This window comes from Phacochoerus africanus, chromosome 5 (assembly GCF_016906955.1).
Source record: "Phacochoerus africanus isolate WHEZ1 chromosome 5, ROS_Pafr_v1, whole genome shotgun sequence".
NCBI classification, from domain to species: Eukaryota; Metazoa; Chordata; class Mammalia; order Artiodactyla; family Suidae; genus Phacochoerus; species Phacochoerus africanus.
In genome coordinates this window covers 19,480,163-19,493,622 of record NC_062548.1, presented here as the reverse complement: position 1 = coordinate 19,493,622, position 13,460 = coordinate 19,480,163, and the positions used below count along the sequence as shown (strand labels likewise).

General features: G+C 58.6%; 2 protein-coding genes across 3 annotated transcripts; one reads left to right on the top strand and one right to left on the bottom strand.

The window, feature by feature from the left end:
* Positions 1-126: 126 nt before the first annotated feature.
* APOBR (apolipoprotein B receptor) lies at positions 127-5,691 on the top strand. Of its 2 annotated transcripts, XM_047780172.1 has the most exons (5): positions 127-263; positions 588-1,832; positions 2,049-3,872; positions 4,526-4,791; positions 4,880-5,691. In XM_047780172.1, the coding sequence occupies exons 1-5, from the start codon at positions 207-209 to the stop codon at positions 4,947-4,949; spliced, it is 3,462 nt and encodes a 1,153-aa protein (XP_047636128.1). In that variant the 5' UTR covers positions 127-206; the 3' UTR covers positions 4,950-5,691. The 2 variants fall into 2 exon arrangements, with proteins under 2 accessions (XP_047636128.1, XP_047636127.1); XM_047780171.1 differs by having other exon boundaries at positions 588-3,872.
* On the bottom strand, positions 5,554-11,581 carry IL27 (interleukin 27). The gene is made up of 5 exons (XM_047780182.1): positions 11,426-11,581; positions 9,163-9,335; positions 8,972-9,070; positions 7,605-7,763; positions 5,554-6,098 (listed from the first exon to the last, which is right to left on the bottom strand). The coding sequence occupies exons 1-5, from the start codon at positions 11,454-11,456 to the stop codon at positions 5,841-5,843; spliced, it is 720 nt and encodes a 239-aa protein (XP_047636138.1). The 5' UTR covers positions 11,457-11,581; the 3' UTR covers positions 5,554-5,840.
* Between the last annotated feature and the right edge of the window lie 1,879 nt (positions 11,582-13,460).

Here is a 13,460-nt window from a genome sequence, read left to right as displayed (position 1 = left end):
TCCCCTGTTTGATGTGCACCCATTTCCCAGCCTGGACTGGAAGCAGCTGTGGGCATTACGGAAAGTGGGCAGGGCTTGGGGTGGGGATGTGTGAGGGAGAGACAGGGGAAGAGGAAGTGTCTTGGGTCCTGGGGAAGCCTGGCTTGTCTTGGTGGGTGGGGACGGTCACTGTCAGCCTTTTGGACACACAGACAGAGACAGACAGGATGGATTTCCTCCGGCTACATCTCCCTGGGCTGCATCAGGCCTTGAGGGGGGCACTGGTGAGAGGGGCAAAGAGATGCCACAGACTTTCACCCTGCTTCCTGGGGACCTGCCTTCTTTTTCTGCTTTGAGCCTTTTCCCAGAGTCAAGGTTCCTGCCCCAGGGGACCCAGTCTTCTCTGGATTTCAATCCCCCCATCTCTACAAACACATCCACATACCCTTAATCTAGGCCCTTTTCTACTTCTTCTGCAAATCCTGCCCTCCTTCTCGTAGATCCCAGAATGCCCTTGTCCTTATCCTGAGTTCCTCTGGCCCAGGGCTCCCAGGGAGAGGGCTGGGCCTCCCCTTAATGCCTTTGTTCCCATCCCTCTTTTCTTCTAGGATTCTTTCAGCACCTTTGTCTCCTACCTTCTAGGAGATGAAGTCCCCACAGCAGAGAGGAGGGAGGCATGGGCAGCGGAAGAACTGGGGGAAGTGGCTGCAGGAAGCCTGGGGAGGATAGTAGAGGAGGAAGCCCAGGAGGCCCTGGAGGGCCTTGGAGGCAGCCAAAGCAAGGGGGAGAGAGGGCTCAGAGGGCCTGGAGAGGCTGGAAGATGCCCGGAGGGAAGCTCGGCTACCAAACAGACCTGGGGTGGGGGAGAAGGCAGCTCCCATGGGGCTCAAGCAGATAGGCAGGACACTGGGGCCTGGGAGGCAGCCAAGGCCACCAAATGCCAGGAGTTCAGTGTCCCCTTGGAGGCCAGAAAGAAGCCTGAGGCAGGGTCTGAGGCTGGTCGAGACAGGAGGAGCCAATCCCAGGAGAGCCAGGAGGCTGATGAGCAGGAAGTGAACAGAAAGGAGACACCGAGAACCTGGGAACGGGAGGAAGAGGAAGAGTTCAGAGCAGCAGAGCCAGGGGTGGCCAGAGGGGCGGAGTCAGAGTGGACCTGGCATAAGGAGCCTGAGGGCAAGGCTGGTGCTGATGGGCAAAAGGTGGCGGGGGACGACGATGGGTCAGAGCAGGTGGTCAAGGAGGCAGCTGCAGAGGAGGTCCGGGGGCCTGGGGCCAGAGGGGCTGGAAGGGAAGAAGAGGTGGTTATGGTGAGCAGTGGCCAAAGCACAAGGGCACAGGGGACACAGGAGGCAGGGGCAGAATCTGAGGATGGGGGAACCTCAGGCAGGGAGGAGCCTGGGGCAACCTCAGGCAGAGAGGAGTCCGGGACAATCTCAAGCAGAGAGGAGACCGGAGCAACCTTGGGCAGAGAAGAGGCCGGGGCAACCTTGGGCAGAGAGGAGGCTGGGACAATCTCAAGCAGAGAGGAGGCCGGAGCAACCTTGGGCAGAGAAGAGACCGGGGCAACCTCGGGCAGAGAGGAGGCTGGGACAATCTCGGGCAGAGAAGAGGCCGAGACAACCTCGGGCAGAGAGGAGGCTGGGACAATCTCAAGCAGAGAGGAGGCCGGAGCAACCTTGGGCAGAGAAGAGACCGGGGCAACCTCGGGCAGAGAGGAGGCTGGGACAATCTCGGACAGAGAGGAGGCCGAGACAACCTCAGGCAGAGAGGAGGCTGGGACAATCTCGGGCAGGGAGGAGGCTGAGACAACCTCAGGCAGAGAGGAGGCCAGGACAATCTCGGGCAGGGAGGAGGCTGGGACAATCTCGGGCAGAGAGGAGGCCAGTACAACCTCAGGCAGAGAGGAAGCCAGTACAACCTCAGGCAGAGAGGAGGCTGAGACAATCTCGGGCAGAGAAGAGGCCGGGGCAACCTCGGGCAGAGAGGAGGCTGGGACAATCTCGGACAGAGAGGAGGCCGAGACAACCTCAGGCAGAGAGGAGGCTGGGACAATCTCGGGCAGGGAGGAGGCTGAACTTCTCGCAGTCAACGAGACAGAACATGGGGCATTCCCAGGAGGAAGGACCTCCACGGGGACTGGGAGAGCCTGGGCCCTAGAGGAGACGTGCAAGGGAGACCAGAGGTGGGAGGTGGATGAGCCCAGAGAGACTGAGGTGAGCCTGTTCCCCGAACAGACACAGGCCCTGGGAACTGAGGGAGTGTTAGAAGCGGCTAGGGAGCAGGGAGCAGGGAGCGAGGCTGAGGAAGGCCAGGGGTCAGAGGGGCTGCTGGGGGAGGGCCTGGAGATCCAGGCAGATCAGGCTGAGGAAGAAGCCCCAGGGAGGCAAGATGCAGAGATTGGGGCCTCTCAAGCCAGCCTCCAGGAGGTAGTGCAGGCAGAGGAAGCCAAGCAGCCTGAGGAGAGTTGCTGGGCGGCAGAGGCTGAGCTGCTCCAGGACGAAGTGGCAAAAGAGGCTGAAGGTGCAGCTGACTCGGAGGCAACCCCGGAGGCCAGGCCCCAGGAGTTCAGCAGGGAGAGGGGAGAGGAGGAGGCTCAGATGGGGGTAGAAGCACTGGGGGCAGAGTGGGGGGGCCTTGAGCACCAGGTCATAGAAGACCAAGAACCTGAGCTGGTAGGAGGTCCCCAGGCCCCAGGGGAGCAACCTGAGGGAGGGCAGGTGGGTCAGGAAGAGCTCTGGAGTATTCCAGCCCCGGACAAGGAAGAGACAGAGAGGATCCTGGAGGAATATTCTGGGAATGCAGGGGATGTCGAGCCCAACAGCTCAGTGGTGGAATCCTGGGGAAACAGCCAGAGAAGGGATGAGGAGAGAGGGAATCCCCAGGAGGAAGATGAGGATGCTGAGGATGGGATGGAGGAGGCTGTGGGAGGCCAGGCTGTGGCTGAGGCTGAAAGAGGCCGAGAATCTGCGCCACCAGACATCCTGGAGGCAGCCGAGGAGTGCGTGACAGCAAAGGAAGCCTGGCATGGAGCAGAGGAGGGCGAGGCCCTGGGAGCAGAGAACCAGGGGCTGGGTGGAGGGCATGGGACCAGCCCGTCCCCAGGAGAGTCAGATGCTGGAGATACCAAGGAGGGGGAGGGGGAGGCGGCCGTGCCCTGGGGGGCAGACAGAACATTCGGGAGTGGCTGGAGGCTCCAGGACAGCAAGGACATGGAGGCAAATTCTTTGGCTGCCCAGAATGTGGAGGACAGGGCCGCTTTGGATGGAAGGGCACCCGGGGCTGGGGAAGGGCCTGAAAGAGAGGCCAGGGAAGCAGGTGGGAGAGGCTGGAACTCGGAATGGAGAGCGGAATCTGCTGGAGGTGAAGAGCTGGTGGAGGCTGCGGAGGGTGAGAAGCGAGGCTGGCAGGAGTTTGGCCTGGAGGGCTCCGCAGAGAAGGGGGTGTCTGGCAGGGGTGGCCAAGTAGAGGCTGTTGAGGCCACGGAGGGCGAGCCTGACCGGGAGCAGGTGGAGCCTGGGGCGTTTGCAGTGGCAGAAGGAAGCTGTGGGCTGGTGGATGTTACTTCAGGCTTCCAGGTGTGGAGGGCAGAGGGCCTCCCAGGAGGCCAGATACTCTGGGAAGAAAAGGCTGGGGGCTGGCAAGTGAGGGAACAGGGGCCAGGTGGTGAGGGGCAGCCTGGGGACCAGCCCCCCGAGGGAGAGGCACAAAGACCTCTTGACATGGAGGATGTCCAAGACCAAAAGGCAGAGGCTGAGAATGATCCAGAAGGCCTGGAGGATATGCAAGTCCAAGAGGACCAGTGGACAAACCAGGACCTTGCAGAGGCTGAGCCTGGATCGTGCAGCGAGGCTGCAGGGAGCGCCGCAGGGGAGGCTCACGGCACCTGGAGTGAGGTGAGGGCTCTGGGTAGCATCGAGGGCTGGACAAAGCCAGCCTCGTGGTACCTCTTTCTCTCTCTTTTTTTTTCCCACTTTTTTTTTTTTTTGTGGGGTGGGGGGCACACCTGTGGCATATGGAAGTTCCGAGGCTAGGAGTCAAATGGGAGCTGCAGCTGCTGGCCTACACCACAGGATAGCAGTGTAGATGGGATCTGAGCCACAGCTGCAGTTAGGCTGCAGCTTGTGGGGATACTGGAGCCTTAACCCATTGAGCAAGGCAGGGATTGAACCTGCATCCTCATGGATACTAGTTGGGTACTTTTTTTTTTTTTTTTTGTCTTTTTAGGGCTGCACTCACAGCATATGGAGGTCACCAGGTTAGGGGTCTAATCAGAGCTGTAGCTTCCAGCCTACACCACAGCCACAATAACACTGGATCCAAGCCACGTCTGCGATCTACATCACAGCTCACGGCAACGCCGGATCCTTAACCCACTGAGTGAGGCCAGGGATCGAACCCACCACCTCATGGTTCCTAGTCAGATTCATTTCTGCTGCACCACAATGGGAACTCCTACTAATTGGGTTCTTAACCCACTGAGCCACAACGGGAACTCCCCCCCCACCGGCCCCCTCCCGTGGTATCTCAAATGCTGTCTTTCCTGTAGGCCCTGCTCCCTGGGTCTCGCCTGGATGTCTCCATCCCAAGGAGCCGGGTCTTTCTCTCCCGAAGCGCCTCACAGCGCCGCTCCCGGCCCTCTTTCCGGCGGTCCCTGGCCCCCGAGCAGCAGGAGGAGCCTCCCAGCCCCCCACCAGAAGAGGAGCTGCCAGCCTCCGAGCAGAGACTTCTCCAGCCAGAGAACACCCCGGAGCCGAGCCCCCCAAGATCCGAAGGGACCCCGTTGCCAGCTAGGAGAAGGCCCCTGGGACAGGGGTAAGCACAGGGTGAGGTGACAGGGCTGGGATGGGGGAGGCAGGTAGCCCCTGGAGACCAGCTCCCTCGGTTCATCTTCTACCCACAGGTTTGGCCTCGGGCATCCCGGCATGATGCAGGAACTGCGGGCCAGGCTGGGCCAGCCAAAGCCCCAGTGACCAGGACTTGAGACTCTGGGGGAGCCACACCCTGAGCAAGGCTCCAAAGGCTGTGTGGATCCCTGCTCAGCCTGGCTCCCTCTTCCATTTGTGATGCATCCTTCCCACCTTCTGGGCCTTAGTTTCTTGGCGTGGCCTCCACAGAGCAGAAAGAACCAGATCTCTTCAAAAACCATGAACGCAGGGAGTCTGACTCTCCAGTGCGGCTGATGGACCACGGCTCCGCCTGGAATCACCTCTCTCTGATGTCCTGCCTTGACCACCGCCCCCAGCCTGTGTCAGGGGCCTGGAGGGCTGAGAGGGGACGGAGACAGGTCCCCAGAGGAAGGGGTCAGGAAGCCCAGGGGAACTCCATTTGTAAGCAAAAGCTGATGGGAAGCCGACCAGCCGTCTTGAGTTTCCAAAGTGGGAGCTCAGACTTGGAAGTCTGCTGGTTACTATGGCAACCACCAGCTGAAGTAGCCAGAGTGGGGGGCAGGGGATGCAGGCCAGGAACCCCCCAAAAGTAGGAGCAGAGGAGTCCAGGGTGGTCAGAAGCTGCAGACATTCCAGGCCCCCCGTGGGTGTCAGGCACCCCTTCTCCAAAAAGAAGCCGAGGCAGAGAGAGGGTGAGAGTGCTTTATTAATGCACCCAGCACGGCTGCCTAGTCTGAGGATGACTAGCAGGCCCCCCAAACAATAAATAAACCATCATTTCCCTGAACAATAAATAAATATCCAAGAAATAAATATCAGGCAAGGACTGGAGGGGCCTTACGTTATTGAGTGGCGTCTGGGGCGGGAGATCCGGGGAGTCCTGCCTTGTCTACGGCAGATGAGCTGGAAGGGGTCCTGGTGGCCCAGACTCCAGTCCTCGCGTGGGTGGAGGGAAGGTGCTGAGACGTCACTCCATCAGGGTGGGGAGCTGGGTGTTGGGAACCCCAAGGCCGGGGCTGGGTTCCCGGCCCGGGAGAGCAGCAGAAAGTCCCTCATGGCCCGAGACAAGACAAGTTCCAAGGAGCGTAGCAACTGGTAAGTGTAGAGGAGCCTCGGCCAGGACACCTGCGCTGCCGGCTTCGAGGGACCGCCCGGAGCCCCTGGGAGCAGCTCCTTCCCCGCCTCGTTCTCCTCCTCCTCCTGACCAGGTAGGTTGAATCCAGCAGCCAGCACCTGTAAGGAGAGGCTCCTGGGTCAGAGAAAGGCCGGCCCGAGACGCCGAATGAGTCCTTGGTTCTTTTCCTTTCTTTCTTTTTTAATATGGAACACTTCCAGAATTCCCATCATGGTGCAGCGGAAACGAATCCAACTAGGAACCGTGAGGTTGCGGGTTCGATCCCTGGCCTCGCTCGGTGGGTTACAGGGGGCCAGGCTAATCTTCTCTGCGTCATTCCAATTTTAGTATATGTGTGGCCAAAGCCAGCACACGTCCTTGTTTCTCTATGTGTCCTGTGCAGGATGACCTCAGAGACCACAAGCTCATGATTTTTCTGGATACCCCCTATTTCACATCTTTCATGAGGTCATCATTTCCTGTGAACTGCCTGATTATCTTTTGATGTTGTTGTTCAAGAAAATAGAAGTCTGGAGTTCCAGTGGTGGCTCAGCAGTCATGAACCCGACTAGCATCCTTGAGGACATGGGTTCAATCCCTGATCTCGCTCAGTGGGTGAAAGATCCGGCGTTGCCGTGAGCTGGGGTGTAGGTTGCAGCCGTGGCTCGGATCCCACATTACTGTGGCTCTGGTGTAGGCCAGTGGCTGCAGCTCCAATTTGATCCCTAGTCTGGGAAGTCCATATGCCACAGGTATGGCCCGAAAAAAAACAAAAAAAGGAAGGAAATTGGAAGTCACAGAGCAAGGTGTCTGCTCACACAGCTGGCTCTCTCTCATCCAGGATTGCCTTGGGGCTTTGCGGTCCCCGGAAGTTCCTCTCTTAAGTGTCGTCTTAGGACCAGAAATGGGCGGAAAGGTGACAGGGTTAGTTTTTACAATGCTTTTTTCTTTTTCTTTTTGTCTTTTTGCCTTTTCTAGGGCCGCTCCCGCAGCATATGGAGGTTCCCAGGCTAGGGGTCAAATCAGAGCTGTAGCCACTGGCCTACGCCACAGCCACAACAAGGCCAGACTGAGCCGTGTCTGCAACCTACACCCCAGCTCACGGCAACGCCGGATCCTTAACCCACGGAGCAAGGCCAGGGATCGAACCCGCAACCTCGTGGTTCCTAGTCAGATTCGTGAGCACTGAGCCACGACGGGAACTCCTACACTGCTTTCATTTTCTCTTCTCCTTTTATTAAGGATAAAATTCCAATTACCCTTGGAAATGTTCAGGAGGATCTGATGATATCAGAGGATGAGGGAGAAGGGAACCTACTTTGCTGTAGGGTCTGCCGATGCCAGGCGCTGTCCTGGGTGCTTCAGAGCTGCTCTCTCATTTAAGACCAAGACCCCAAGAGAAGGCAGAGCTTTAGGGGGCAGAGCTTGGACCTGGTGCAGCTACACACACACACACACACACACACACACACGCACGCATGCACGCACGCACGCACGCACACGCAGGATCTGGAGCATCTCCTTCCAGACTACCTCTGGGCAGGGGGTGTTTTAAAAGGGAGCCAGTGAACCTCCGTTTTGTGTGTTGGTCTCTGGGGGGTTGAGGAAGGGGGTGGACACTCTACCTGGAAGCGGAGATGCTGTTGCAAATCTCGGAGATCCAGCCTTATGGCCCACAGCTGCATCCTCTCTGAACTGGTCCAGAACCCCTGGCTCCCCAGCCCCCCCAACAGGGTATGGAAGGGGCGAAGTGTCATGGAGAGGAAGCAGAGTCGTTCTGGGTCCTGTGGAAGGGGAGAGAAGGCATCAGGAAAGGCCTGCAGGCCAAGGATGACCCACCTCAAACCCAACCTCATCTCTATTTGGGTTCCGTCTCCAGCCCTGACTCCCGTCCTCATTCACCGCCATGTGTATTCTCATCCTGAGCCCCATCTCCATCCCTGCTTCCTTCCTATGCTCATCACCATCCCCATCTCCACCGCCTCTGGTCTCTAGCCTGTCTCCTTTCCCAACCTCATGTTCAGTCTCGGGCCCAGGCTCATCTCAATCCCCCAACCCCGCCTCCATGCTCCTATCACTTTCCTACACCCCAGCTCACGGCAACACCGGATCCTTAACCCACGGAGCAAGACCAGGGATCGAACCCGCAACCTCATGGTTCCTAGTCAGATTCGTGGCTGCAGGCCATTCCTTTCTCTACCAGCCCAGCCCATCTCCGTCTCCTCACTTGATTTCAGCCTGTCTCCCACTTCTTTCCCATCCGTATTCCCAATCCCAGTGCCACCCTTCTTCCACGTGTCCAGCCTCGTCGTCACCATCTCTCCATCCCGTCTCCAACTCTCTCCCACCCTCATTCCCTTCCCGTCCTCCCCAGCAATCCCCATCCTTTCTCTGCCCCCCACTTCATGTTCACCCTCACCCCAACCTTCTTCCCGTCCTTAGCCTAACCCTACTCTGACTCCTCCTACTAACTCTGTGCCTCCTCCAGATTAATCTCTATCTCAGATCCTCTTCCCTTGCTCAGATTCACGCTTACCCTCTTCCTAGAGCCATTTCTTTATTCCAACTTTTTTTTTTTTTTTTTTTTTTTTGCTTTTTTAGGGCCACACATGTGGCCTATGGAGGTTCCCAGGCTAGGGGTTGAATCGGAGCTGTAGCTGCCAGCCTACATACACCACAGCCACAGCAACGCCGGGTCTGAGCTGTGTCTGAAACCTACACCACAGCTCATGGCAGCGTTGGATCCTTAACCCACTGAGCGAGGCCAGGGATCAAACCCGCAACCTCATGGTTCCTAGTCGGATTTGCTTCCGCTGCGCCATGACGGAAACTCCCCAGCTTCATCTTTATATTCAATGACATCTCATCCAGATTCTATCCTTTAATTCATCCCCAAATCCATTTTCAATGCAATCCTCGAGTTTCTCTCCATCCACCCAGCCCAGCCGTATTCCCAGTTTGCCTGCCCCCTCCCTCCCAGCCCCCAACTCACAGAGAGGCCACGCCAAGCCTGGAAGTTCAGGGAAACGTTGGGGAGCTGCTCTCCTAGGGGCAGCAGGTCCAGGTTCACGCCTGGCAGGTGTGATTCAGCCTATGGGGCAAGGTCTGTTAGTGGGGGCCTGAGGAGATCGGGGAGGGGGGGTCTTCCCAGCCCCCACAGCCAGCTGCATCGGGGAGACTCACAAAGTGGCGGGCCTGGACCCGAACCTCAGACAGCAGCTTCCTGGCGAGATGCAGGCTGACCTTGAACTCCCTCTGCAACTCCTGCAGGCTCAGGGGAGGCCTCCCTGGGGGCCTCGGGAATCCCCAGACACCAGCTCGAGCCAGGAGCAAGGAAAGCAGCAAAAGGCTGAGCCCTAGAGAGATGGGCAAGGATGAGTTAGATGAGCGGAGGGCTTGAGAAGAACTCAGGAGGAGAAAGAAGGAACCGTGTCTCTTCTGAGCCTGTGCCACAGGCAAGCGTGTATGTGTATCATCTCACTGACCCCTCAAAACCGCTCCGAGATGGAAGCTATGAAGGCCACCGTAAGTCATCTCTGTCCAAGGACAGGAAAATGCCCTTCCCCCAGGCGACACTGCGTTGCATGGAGGCCCCACTCTTGCAAACGGATCTCCGGCTGGATCTCCATCCCCACCAGCTCCCTCAGCTAACTCCCTTTTTCAGAGACTAAACAGCACGATTGTATGTGGCTGCAGGGACACTGTCATGCTCCCTATTTTGCAGATGGGGAAAGTGAGCTTCAGTGGGGTTGACCCGCCCAAGGTCACATAGCCAGAGGATGAAGGGACCGAGGACTGGATTCCAGATCTGCCCAAAGGCAGAGCCTGGGTGCTTCTGCCAGGGAACGCAGAGGAGGTCACCACCACCCACCGGAGCGGGCACCGTCTGTTCTGCCAAGGAGTCCTCGGGCTTAGCCAGGCGGCTCTGATGGCCTGAACCAGGGCCTCGGGGGTGGGCTGGTGATGCTAAAAGCTCTCTCCCAGGGAGTCAGGAGGACAGATTGGTCCAGCCTCCCCTGAGGCCCACGGGTCACTTTGCAGGGGGGGAGGGACAGGAGGGGCCAGGAAAGGAGAAGGAGGCCTGGCATGGGAGGCCGAACCTCTGGTTTTCATTTGGGTTCTTCCTTTGAGCAAGTCACCCCCTCTCCCCGCACCTCAGTTTCCCATCTGTAAAATGGGGGAGTCAGACCGGCTGATTCCTGAAAGCGCTTCCTGCCCTGTCTTTCCTGGAAAGAGGGAAGAGAGGCAGTGTGGCTCTGGGAAGAGGGCCGTGTTTCTCTTTCAGGGAGAGGAAATCTAGCAATCACCGGGGGTTATGCAATTCTCCATGAAACACAAACCAAAACCGGCCCCGAAGTTCAAGTCTATTCCTGCTCACCCTCCTCTCCATGCCTCTAACCCTATGGCTTCTTGATCTCTCGCCCCAGGCTTTGCTCAAAATGACCCCTCCATAGACACTACGGGGAGCTTCTGGATGCTTCCAGCTCCCCCCCCCCCAGCTCCGTGGGCTACCAGATGTGGTGGGCCATGTGTGCCATGGCTAGCATTCGGGTTCCCTGACTTGGGACCACTCTGGCACCCTGGAGACCGAAAGCAGTGTGGGGTTCTCCCTAGCTGTATGGGTGGGTACTGCCCTCCGCCTCCCCACCCTGCCCCCTACCCTGGGGGACGGTGTTCCCACCTCGAACCGAGCTGTACCATTTCCCTGCTTCCCGCCTGGGCTGTGGAGCCCCCGGACCCTTCTCTTGGCTTCTCTTTCCACATCTGCAGGCAAGCCTGGGTCTTGCACTCTGGACTTGGAAGGTTCCATCCCCACCCTCCAGCCCTCGGTCCCTACTCTGCCCCCTACCATCCGCTCCTCCGCCCATAGCTCTGGTTCCAGCCTCTGAGCCCTTCAGTCACCAACCCCAGACTGGACCTCCTTCGAAGCTCCAAACTCCAGACTCTTGCCCCAGTTAAGCTCCTGACTCCTTGCCCCCAGTGTAACCCCCTCGGGCCAGCTCCGCCTGCCCTGCTGTTCTTCCTCTGGCCGCCCTGTCTTCAGCCAAGTGGACTGACCCCTGCTCATTCACTCCAAGGAAACTCCTCATTTATCTGCCTGGTCCCCACCCTGGTCACAGCACCTGCCCCAGGTCTCCCCATTCACACCCATCCAGTCTTCCATTTCTCAGCCCAGCCCTCACCAAACCTCCAGCCTTCTGCCCCTGTCCCCCCATGCATGCCAGCCACCCCACCTTATCCTCTCCCCAGCCCTGGCCTAGCAATTACCCCCCTGCCCCAGCCCCTCTTCCCCATTTATGTCTGACTCTATCCCATTCTCCCGTCAGCTGGGTCCTGTGTCTTTCAGCCCTTGGCCCTGAGCCACAGAAGTCAAGGTCACCCACCCTCTGCCCAGGCTCTGCCAAGTCCCCCATCCCTCTACCCCCAGCCCCAGCCTCCAACTCACGCCAGCCAAGGTCGTCTGCCATCTGGCCCATGGCAGGGCCCAGCCTCTTTGGCCAGCCATCTCCCGGGCAGGGGGAATCTTATACTGGGGGCTGCGCCCAGTTTCACTTTCCGTGCTGCTTGTACTTTCGGCTTTGTGTTCACTCAGTCTTCCCTCCTCGCCACCCCTCGCTAAAATGGGGAAATGTAATTTCCCTTCCCAGAGAGGGTGGGAGGTGCAGTGGGGGAGGCGGGAAGCTGGGGTTTCGATCCATCCCAGCTTCTGACCCCCGCTGGGCTCCCAGGCCCAGCCCTCCCCTCACTTCCCCACTCTCGGGTGTGCCACCCCACACTGCGTGCTGGTAGGTCCCAGAGACTCGAACCCCCTCCCGTTTCTCTGCTTTGTCATTATCATCCTAGTGCCGTCACCGGCTCACTGTCCTGCAAAAGATGGATGGCCAGGTAAGGGGATTGCCCATCCGAAGAGACTGGGGGTTTTGAGTCATCCTTACTCTTTTCTGGTTTACCAGATGGCTGAGGGAGGGAATGCCAGGGAAGTCAGGGCTCGGTGGGTGGCTGGGAGGGGGGCTTTGTCTGGGTCCGGACAGAGACAGGGTTTGATCTATAGCAGCCAAGGTCAGGAATGAGAACAGGTGCATTCAGGGTCATGCTCAGCCTTCAGCCAGAGTCAGATCCAGGATTACTGCTCAGTCTATAACTAGGATCAGGACTTGGTCGAGGGCTGGACTCCTCAGAGATTTGTCTGAGCCAACATCCTGGCTCTGCTTATATTTGGGGTCAGAGCTATCAGTGGTTAGGCTCTGTTCAGACAGAGCACAGACCTCAGTCTGCGGCCAAGCTTTCTTTTTCTTTTTTCGTTTGTGTGTGTGTGTGTGTGTGTGTGTGTGTCTTGTTAGGGCCGCACCCGCGACACATGGAAGTTCCCAGGCTAGGGGTCAAATCGGAGCTACAGCTGCCGGCCTACACCATAGCCGCAGCAATGTCAGATCCAAGCTGCGTCTGAGACCTACACTGCAGCTCACGGCAATGCCGGATTCTCAACCCACTGAATGAGGCCAGGGATGGAACCCGCATCCTCATGGCTACTAGTTGGGTTCGTTCCTGCTTGAGCCACCACAGGAACTCCTGTGGCCAAGGTTTCAATTGAGTCTGTGACTCAGGTCAGGGATCCGGCTTGGGCTGGGATAAGAGCCAATGACCAGGGTCAGGGCTCAGCTTGTGGCCAAGTCGGGGTTCTGTGAGATCAGGATCAGGGCTCAGCCAGGTCCCAGAATTGTCCTGGTGCTTCTGTTCTGTAAAGAGCGGTCAGGGGCCAGGCTACCGCTCTCCCTTCCAGCATAGCCCCGCCCTCAGCCCCACCCTGGATTTCCCATCTTTAGGGAGAAGATGGGGGTTTCTTGGTCTTCCCCCAAGACCACGGCTGCCACTTTCCTTTTAGGACCCATGGGGTTTCCCTGTTGGGTCCCAGCTCTGAGACAGAAACCTAGGGGGCTTCCCCTTCCTGTACCCTGCCTCCTCGGCGGTGCCTGGGCAGGGCCACCTGGGACCAACTGCCAGGGAAGTACCAGCACTCGCCAGGGGAGCAAGCCCAGGGGGCTACTGGAGGAGAAGGAAAAGGAAGAGCTGCTGGCACCTGCCGAGCCAGGACCGGCTTCCTTTGCAGCGCCCCCCAGTGGTGCCAACCGGTTCTCCCCGTCCCATGCAGCTGGTGCTCCCCGCCGTGGGTTCCATCCATCCTGAGACGGGTGGTGGGAACAGGCAGAGGCCCTGGCTGGTCTTCCTCATATCCCCAAGTCTTGCCATTGTCCTGGAGGCATGGCAGCCCCACTCACCCCTCTGCCCCCCAACCCCACCGCAGCCACTCCTGCCGTCATCCAGAACTGTGGTACCTCGCCCTGATCTTGGACCCCATCTCCCACTGTCTGGCCACAACCTCCCGGCCCTTGCTGCTTCTCTGCTCTTCTCAATCGGGCTGCACTCGAGTCCTCCAGCCTCTCCCCTCCCTCCTGCCCTCTTCCTGCTCCACCGACTGCTTC